This window comes from Danio rerio, chromosome 8 (assembly GCF_049306965.1).
Source record: "Danio rerio strain Tuebingen ecotype United States chromosome 8, GRCz12tu, whole genome shotgun sequence".
NCBI classification, from domain to species: domain Eukaryota; kingdom Metazoa; phylum Chordata; class Actinopteri; order Cypriniformes; family Danionidae; genus Danio; species Danio rerio.
In genome coordinates, this window is record NC_133183.1 from 35382636 (window position 1) to 35392500 (window position 9865).

A 9865-nucleotide genomic window follows, 5' to 3' on the forward strand; every position below is an offset into this window, starting at 1 on the left:
AAATGCTAAATATTTTTTTTAAATGCTGGTTCCTGGACCCCATCAACTTCCACAGTAGGTAATAAATTTACTATGGAAGTCAATGGGTGCCATTAACCAGCATTTTTCAAAATATATTAATTTATTTTCAACAGAAGAAAGAAACCCAAACAGGTTTTGAACAAGGGTGAATGTTAATTTCTGGGTGGACAATCTGTTTAATCACAAGACTTATAGGGATAGTTCATCCAAAAATATTGCCCAAGTACAGTAAGATTTACTCTTTTCCAAAACAGCCATAAGAGGCAAGTGTGTTCACACTCTATCTTTAAAATAAAACTGCTTTACGATAATTTCCACAGTCTCTAAAGAGAAACGCAGAGAGTGAAGAAATAAATATGAGTGATGGAGGAATAGACTCCACAGCCTTACAACAAATATTTGTACAGGAATTAAGACTCTTGAGCTGTAGAGGAAACATTTGTCCTCCTCTGTAGCGCTTGGAATAATATTCTTCACGTTTCTATTTTCCAGACAGTCTCATCCAAACCCATCTGTTACAGAAGCTCAGTTGGATCGTCTCAACAGCATATTAACTGTCGAAAAGACGCTACTTGACAGATTAGCTCTTTAACACTCGCAAAAGACACATTAGCTATAGCTCTGCTAAAGAAATAAATGGAATGTCATCAAACATGACTAGCAATGTCTAAAAGGGAAAGTTAACCCCCAAAATTACTATTTTGTCATTATTTACTCACCCTCAAATCGTTCCAACGCTGTTTGAGTTTGTGCTAACACAAAATATTTTGATGAATGCTGGAAATAACTAACCGATCACATAGTATTTTTTCCTTCTATAGATGCTAATGGCTACCGGATTTTGGGAACATTCTTCAGAATATCTTCTTTTTGTATTCAACAGAAGAAAGAAACACATAAAAGATTGGAACCACTTGAGGGGGAGTAAATAATGACGAAATTGTAAAATAGTCGAGTGAAAGCTGTGAACTCCAAGTGTGAAGATCACAAACACAATGGCTCATCATTTATATGCAGCTGCATGGCAACTTGAGACTTTTCTGAAACCGGGTTGCTGGGTCTCTTCCAGCATGGGAGGGAACAGGGTGGGTTCAGTGTGCTTCAGTTGTAAATTAATTCATCCACCTCCACACTTCCTCCCTCACACAAGGGCTGCACTTGACCTCATCTACAGTGACGAGGGGTCAGCGTCTGTGTCGCTTGCAGTGTTAATTTCATCAACAAAAATAAGGGCAAAAAATTATTGTTGCCTGCAGCTTGACACAAACAGAAACTTGACATTTAACATGACTGAAAACTAGTATGAATGCACCCACTCTGATCCACTCATCTAATGGATAAAGAGTGTGTTTTTGTTGATGAAAAAAAGATAAAAACTAACCGATATACAGTTGAAATCAGAATTATTAGCCCACCTTTGAAATTTTTTTTTTTTTAAGTATTTCCCAAATGATGTTTAACAGAGCAAGGAAATTTTGACAGTATGTCTGATAATATTTTTTTCTTCTGGAGAAAATCTTATTTGTTTGATTTCGGCTAGAATAAAAAAAAGTTTTTTAAAACTTCTATGGTCAATATTATTAGCCCCTTTAAGCATTTTTTTTCGATAGTCTATAGAACAAACTATTATGCTTAAAAATGTCCCCAGAAACTAGTGAAAAAAAAACAGGGGGGCTAATAATTCAGGGAACTAATAATTCTGACTTCTGTATATATTTTTTATAATCTGCTGCATTGTGCTGTTCATTCACTTTATGAGCAGTTCAGACATATAAATTGTCACATTATGGTGCAGCAGATCTGTTGTGTTTTTTTTTTTCTTTAATGAAACCATTTTCATTGACAATTAACACTGGTCACCTGACCCTGTTTTTAAGAGTTTGGATAAAATTCATGATGTGAAAAGTGAGATATTTCACTTACTACTTTCAGATATTCTTTAGACCATGATTGCTATGGGAGAAATTTATGTAACACATATTCAGAAGTTTAAAAATTGAATACTTTCGCCACTTATTTTTACAACAACGCCATTTCACAACATGAAAACCCAATCAGTTGATAACATAATATAATGTTTTTGAAAGCGATTCCATTCTATTTGTAAACTGCAAAAATGCAAAGGAAAAACTTTGAAAAAAAAATGTGAGTCAGTTTTGAATTATTTTAAGTTTTAAATTTAAGTTATTCTATTCATTTATATTTAGAAAAAAATGTTTAAAGAGGGGCAACGCAGTGGCGCAGTAGGTAGTGCTGTCGCCTCACTGCAAGAAAGTTGCTGGGTTGCTGGTTCGAATCTCTGCTCATTTGGCGTTTCTGTGTGGAGTTTGCATGTTCTCCCTGCATTCGCATGGGTTTCTCCGGGTGCTCCGGTTTTCCCCACAGTACAAAGACATGCCATACAGGTGAATTGGGAAGGCTAAGTTGTCCATAGTGTATAATTGTGAATGAGTGTGTATGGATGTTTACCAGAGAAGGGTTGCGGCTGGAAGGGCATCTGCTGTGTAAAAATGTGCTGGATAAGTTGGTGGTTTATTCCGCTGTGGCGACCACGGATTAATAAAGGGACTAAGCCTACAAGAAAATGACTGAATGAATGTTTAAAGAGTAATTTTGTATAGGGCATTTAGCTAAAACAGGAGCGACACACTGTTTAGCACTGTCACCTCACAGCAAGAAGGTCACTGGTCCAAAGACAAACACTATAGGTGAATTGAATAAGCTAAATTGGCCATAGTGTATGTGTGTGAATGCAAGTGTGTATGGGTGTTTTCCAATTGCAGCTGGAAGGGCATCCGCTGTGTAAAACATATGCTGGATAAGTTGGTGGTTCATTCTACAATGGCGACCCTCTGATTCATGAAGGGAGTAAGCCGAAGGAAAATAAATGAATGAATTGAGCCAAAATAAAGGTTTTGTCTAATAACATAAATATTAATAATAATAAGGAGTCTAATAACCCAATCTTCTGAAAAGATATTTTAAAGTTTTTGAAAGTGATTCCATTATCGACGAAAAAAAAAAAAAACCCGAAAAAAAAGTCACACACTGAAACAAACAAAAACATTGCTGTCAGACACCATGTTTCAGGAGTTTAAATTTAAAGTCTCCATCAAATCACACACACAAAAAACTGAAGTTCAAATAATATTTGTTCCATCCTTGAATGTAAACAGCTGGGGAAGAAATTACATGTGCGATAAAAGACAATTAGGCCAGGTCTTTCTCACTTAGGTGGGAATGATTTAAATTTAGGAAACTGCGATGTCAACAAAAATCTCAGGAAACAATTAAGGAATTTGAGGGATTGTGTAAATGAGTTTTTGATGATGGAAAACTCCTTTTTCAACCAACATTGCAGTTATTTTTAATTATCAAACAGCAACAATACACACTGTAGTAAAAAAGACAACAACAAGAAATTAAATTCCTCTGAATAGGCTATATGTACAGCTAGTGTTTTTCAGCCAATGATGAACTTTCAATGAAAGCTTTATGTGACTATTTTCGATTTCATATGGTTGCTTTTTCCAGCATTGACGTTGTAATGAAATTCAAATATAATTAGTTAAATAGACTTAAGCATTCATGTGGTTGTTAAAGCGTGCAAAGAGTTTAAACCCAGGTGTTGTCATTAGCAGCAGGATAGCACAGAAATTCTATTGAAAATACTGGGGTAAAATTAATATATTTTAAAGACATGGCATGGAAAAATAAAACTTAATGCAGTGCCTCTTCTTTAGTCTGATACCCACTTTATATCTTATATCAGCCAGGCAGTGAAGATCTATGTATTTTTTTATAAATCTGATCTTAAACGTGGTGATTTTGTATTGGATGACAATTAACTGGAAGCCCTGGGGCTGGCTGACTGAAATTAAAAGTCGGTATGCACATACCCCATTGTGAAAATGCAGAGAAAAATGACTGCAGATTGAAAATAAACAATGTTATTTTATGCTTGTTGACCTCTGACAAATCATATTTGTGACTGATACGTTTGCCTTAAGGTTCATGTCAGGACATTTTACCTTGGCCCAGCCTTTGGGAGTTCTGCTGCTCCTGTTGCTGCTGCTGTCTCCGCGCCAACTTCTTCATCTGAAAAAATAACGATAAAAGCACAATCAGAAAACTTCGCGACTCCCCAGACCAACTCTGGGCTATCTGAAGAGAGATGCTCCTTGTTGTTCACCCCTGCTTGAACTACGCCAAGCTTGATCTGGCTGCATTATATTATCCACAGCCTTTTGAAGATAAAATCAGGGCTCTGAGGTGGGTTTCAGACGCTAACGTAAGAGCAGGATGGATGTGAATACATCTCTCGCGAACTCTTGGGGAGTTTTTTGTGGAATGCGTCGAGAGGTTAAGCTTCAGGCAGATAGCGACTGAGATTTGCTGTCTCGAGACTCACTCGCTCTTTCCCTTTTGGCAGCGTTTGCGAGGAGTTTAGTGCGTTGTTGGAGGATTACTTGCAAATTGTTGTGTTATCTGCTCCTTGGATGTACATTATCGGGTTTGCGCGGGTAATACTGGATGATTCATATTGTAGTGTACAAGACCTGGACTCACCTTAGCTCTTTGGTTCTGGAACCACACTTGAACCACGCGTACGCTCAGACCTGTCTCTGCAGCCAGTGTCTCTCTTACCTACAGCATAAAACAAAAATCATTTATGTGTTCACTGAAGAGGCTGTGTAATATTTGGAAATACATTTACAAAGCATTGACATTTTCTCATTATTGTAACTTTATCTTAAACAATGTCATCGTTGTGATTTCATGTCTTGTAATTGCGAATTAATCTCAGTACGTACTACTTAACCTCACAACTGACATCAAGTCTCACAAATGCTACAGTACTTTTTCTCACAATATGACAGTTACAGTTACTATATGTGACTTTATATCTTGTTTATTTGACTATTTATTGACTGTGCAAATTTCTGAGGCTCACAATGTGACTGTCACCTTTACATTAAAAAACATGGTCTTACATGACTTTCTTGATTTAGCTAAATTGAGAATTTGAACCAGCGAGGCAGTGGCGCAGTAGGTAGTGCTGTCGCCTCACAGCAAAAAGGTTGCTGGGTCACTGGTTCGAACCTCGGCTCAGTTGGTGTTTCTGTGTGGAGTTTGCATGTTTTCCCTGCCTTTGCGTGGGTCCAAAGACATGCGGTACAGGCTAAATTGTCCGTAGTGTGTGTGTGAATGTGTGTGTGGATGTTTCCCAGAAATGGGCTGCGGCTGGAAGGGCATTCGCTGTGTAAAAACTTGCTGGATAAGTTGGCGGTTCAGTCCACTGTGGCGACCCCGGATTAATAAAGTGACTAAGCCGACAAGAAAATGAAATGAAAATGAAATGAGAATTTGCACCTTCTCAAAACCGGTATAACTGCAGTTTCTTCTCAAAATTTCTCACAAATTGAAATTTCACAATTTATTTTACATAATTGCAACTTAACACATAATATCTTATTGTATTCCACAGTTGTGATTTTATTTGTTGAAATGTGGATTGTTTTTAAAGAAATAGTTCCCCTAAAAATAAATGTTTTTTACACACTATTTACTCTCCCTCAAGTGTTTCCAAACCTTCAAGGTTATTGCACACTGAATCTGAAATTTTGTTCGCAATTTTCGCAAGTTAAAAAATAAATTAGACCTTGCGTTGTGTGAAAAGTATTGACACAATGCCTCTAAAACTTTCATTCGTCACAAAAAAATTTGAACCGGGTTAGATTTTTTCTGCTTTAAGATTGTTCAAGCGAAAAGCTAAATACAGTATCCCATAATTTGAGCGACAGATAACCTGATGAAAAACACAGTGCATAAAATAAAGACAGAATGTGGAGGGCAGTTGAGAACCCCTACTGTATATGCTGGATTCAGCGACTGGTGCACCTCTCCACAGATGCTTGTTGTTGTGTGTCCATACATTTGACATACTGCCCATAGACATTATAATTAAAGCATGACAGTCCATTGCTTCGAAATGTCAACGCGGCCACCATAAGGTTTTGTTTACATACATGAATGTGTGAAGTATCACAAGTAATGTCAAAATTCCACTGATTTCCTGAAATAAACTTTGCATTTCGGAATAATCATAGTGCAGCTCTTTGATAAGGAGGAGAACTCTCCTTCCACTTTATGTAGGCTAGTATTAAAAGAATATGGACACAATATGTAACCTATTCTTCTTTCTTGTTATACTCTGGAGAAAAGCAGAATCTGCTTGAACTGACTCTGAAATGTTATGCGTTTTTTCATAATGGATTAAATAATATGCATTGGACTCAGTGTGCAAGGTTTATTTACGTGACATTTTTTTTGCATATGAATACAAAAAAAAAATTGCATGCAAAAATTTTGGATTTTGGTGTGTAAAGACCTTTACACTTCTTTTTCTTCTTTTGAAAACTAAAAAAAAAAAAAAAAAAAAACTGAAAAAAGCTTCTTACCTGAAACCACTGACTTTCATAGTATTTGACTTCCTGCTATGGAAGCCAATGATTACAGTTTTCCAGCTTATATCTTCTTTTGTATGTTTAATCTCTACATATTTCAATTAGCTCCATCTTTCAAAACTTTATTTCACACAATTGTTACTTATTATACATTTATACCTCACAATAGCTACAGTAATAGTACAGTTTCTATCCAAAGATGCAAATTAGATTCATGCGCAAAACTTGAAATCCCACAAAACATTTTGGAAATATAACACCGTTTTTCTTGTGGCGACCCCTGATGAATAAAGGGACTAAGCCGAAGGAAAATGAATGAATGTATGAAGTTTATTCTACTCAGATGCCTGGATAAGTTGTTATGCGAATCTTGGTGTTTTTCCATTAAGAATGTTTTTATGCAATGTCCCAAATTCGCTTACAAAAGGGTGGATTGAAACATAGCTCAAACCATTTTTATTCTTATTGACTCATGATCTGACATCCATATAAAAACAAGAGATGGAGGAAGCTGATATCCGGAGGAACGCACCTTCCGGCAGGGTTTGGAAGACACCTCGAACGACGCCTTGAAGGCTCGTCTCTGCTGTGTGGTGAGGATGGTACGTGGTCTCTTGGGTCTTCTAGGGTCTTTCCCATCATCTCCCTTCCCGGTGCCTCCCGAGCCTTTCTCCGGCTTGATATCCAGCTCCTCATCTTCGCTTTTCTCTGAAAAGGAATCCATCATTCATCAAAATCAGTAAAAAAAAAAATCTGCAAAGTTTTTAGACACTGATAAATAGGTGTTTTTGTTCTTTTCAATTTTAGGGTATTCAGTCTCAGCGCATCCATAACGAAAGGAGACACATGTGGTTTTAATACTTTTGTTATCAATTTATTAGTGCACGAGTGGGCCACATCCACTGCAACCCTGACTGTGAAGTATGTGAATTTGTCATTGGACTGGACGTTGTGTCATTTAAAATTAATAGCGCACGGCTTTGGCTGTTTTGCACTATATAAATCTTTGATAAGAATCCAACACACAGCAAATGCGACGTTTTGGGAAGGTATGAAGGCAGAGTACATATGGGAAATGAGTTCTAATATCCAGGGGAAGTGAAACAGATAGCGAAACCGCAAATTCAAACAGCGAACATGCTCACAGAAAGACTCGACATATCAAACTGCACAAGCACATTTTAAGCTCACCAATCCATAAAGTTCAATTCAATATCTGGCCTCATATCACGAAATGTGTTCATACGAACTAATCAAAGTGTCTCAATTAGTCTAAGGTGATCCTCGGGCGGGTTAATCAAGCCTGCCCTGTGTCGTGATAATCTCTCTCAGTAGGTCCAGCTAATGTGCCATATTCACAAAATGGCTCCTGGCTTTCCTACTGTAATTATTATAGTCAAGCAGGGGATTGGCTTTATTGTTCAGTGGGTGGAGGTTTCATCCAATAAGCCACATCAGCTTGTGTTTAATAGAATAATAATAGTAATTAAAAAAAAAAAGGTGCCAAACTGTATAACGTGGCCCAGTTCAAAAGTTAAAAATCCAAATGGGCACGTTCCCAGCGTGACTGTTTTCTAGATTAAGGGCTTCTGCAATTTGGCACAAGTGGCTTTCGTGGCATCAGCAGTTAACATCTCTGGCGATTAGGCCCAGCAAATGGTTTGACCCTTTTTTAGTGATCATCAGTGGGAGATACAAACATGACAGGCTGATTTGGTCTTCGTTTTTCTTTTTCATCTGTTTCTGATCTCTTTTTCTGCCAGTAGTGTGGCGTGCTGCAAACCAAATGGATGCTTTGCCATTATACTTCACATCTTGTGTTAGGCCAAATTGGAAACCTCAAACACACATTTACAAAAAAACTTTCAAACATTATAAATGAAGAAGAGAAAAGAAACAACCATCCAAAAAAGAGTTGATGCAGTCTTGATTAGGCATTGGACAAATGTCTCTGCAGTTGAGAGTGTGTGCTGCATTTAAATGAGACCCATATGGGAATGCTAAAAGTAAAGTTTGAGATGCTTAATGAGCATGAACTGACTCTTCTGTTGTCACTCACAAAGGTTCAACCCCTTCTTCTTTCCAGCACCCATGTAACAATCGCCATTGCTGAGCCTTTTCACAATAAAACTACAGCACATCAAAGATAGGCTGAAAAACATGATTCAACCAATAGAGTTGTGGTGTTTCGAATCATTATCTCTGACTTTTAAAGACATTCAATGTGTTTCTAGCTGCAGATGTGGATTTGTTTAAAGTAGCTGTCTGAGTTAATAATGCAAACATGCTAACAACATGTTGCATTTGCTCTTGAGAATCAGTTTCTGGTTCAACCAAATCTCTCTGAATCAATCAAATATTCACATTTTATTCAAGAGTTTACACTTAGCTGATGATTGGTAATAAAGTGTGTTTCTGAGCCCTGAGCTCAGAATATCCATATAATGCCATTTTAGATTAGTCAATTTACTTATATTGTATGTCTTTTTACAGTAGGAGGAAACCTGGGAACCCGGGGAAAACCCATGCGAGCACGGGGAGAACATGCAGCTTTGCACAGAAACGCAGACTGGCCCAGTAAGGGCTCGAACCAGTGGCGTTCTTGCTGTGAGGCAACAGTGCTAACCACTGGGCTGCCATGCTGCCTATCAGAAGGAAATGAGTAGGGGTGGAAAGGGGAATTCTTCAAGATGAAGATGACTGTGAAAAACTCTTTTTTCTGGTTATTTATAGTGAGTTAGTATTAATCTGATTGGCGCACTATGTGAAGCTGATGTGGGACTAGCCATGATCAATCATAAACATGTGATCCTCTTGAAATTAGTTTATGAATAAACCGCACTTATCATTTAGGCTACTAGGCAAGTCTGTGAAAGTTGTATTTAAGGTTGGTCTAATTTAGTGTTTCCGTCAAAGTTATACATACAGTAGTCAACATTTGAAGTGGACTAAAACTTTTCATAAAAGTCATTTTAAAACTATGGAACAACACCCATTCTTGTCTTACAGGATAACAATTTTGAAAATCTTTTTTGATCCACTTCGAATGTTGACTAATTTATATACAAACAATTGTAGATCAGTTGTGGCTGTTTATTTACAGGACATATGACACTGAAATGGCCTGAAAATAAAAACTTTTTAAAGTGAGTTTTAAAGCGCAAGTTTTTTGGAAAAAAAGTGTAACCATCACTCAATGTACTTTGTAATCACCACAAAGTAATTTTGTGAAAACCATGCTATCATGTGCATTGTTCAGTTTGAGTAGCACTTTGTAAACTTGACAGTTAAAACAGCAGTGGCAGAACTAAAAGAAACAATCATTCTTTACACAGTGAGACATTTTGATAATGAGTACGTTTACACGTACCAATAAT

The 9865-nt window shown here is 37.1% G+C and overlaps 1 protein-coding gene across 10 annotated transcripts in view; it reads right to left on the reverse strand.

Annotated features, from left to right (window-relative positions):
- The window catches only part of lmx1bb (LIM homeobox transcription factor 1, beta b), a 157927-nt gene that overhangs the window by 13758 nt on the left and 134304 nt on the right, over window positions 1-9865 (reverse strand). For 9 of the 10 annotated variants that reach the window (XM_073909495.1, XM_073909498.1, XM_073909491.1 and 6 more), the window contains 3 exons: window positions 7021-7196; window positions 4591-4668; window positions 4053-4119 (listed from right to left, as the gene is read on the reverse strand). In XM_073909495.1, coding sequence (XP_073765596.1) covers window positions 4053-4119; window positions 4591-4668; window positions 7021-7196 — 321 coding nt within the window. Of the gene's footprint in view, window positions 1-4052; window positions 4120-4590; window positions 5414-5455; window positions 7197-9865 lie in introns of all 10 variants that reach the window. The other variant, XR_012383723.1, reaches the window with a different exon arrangement.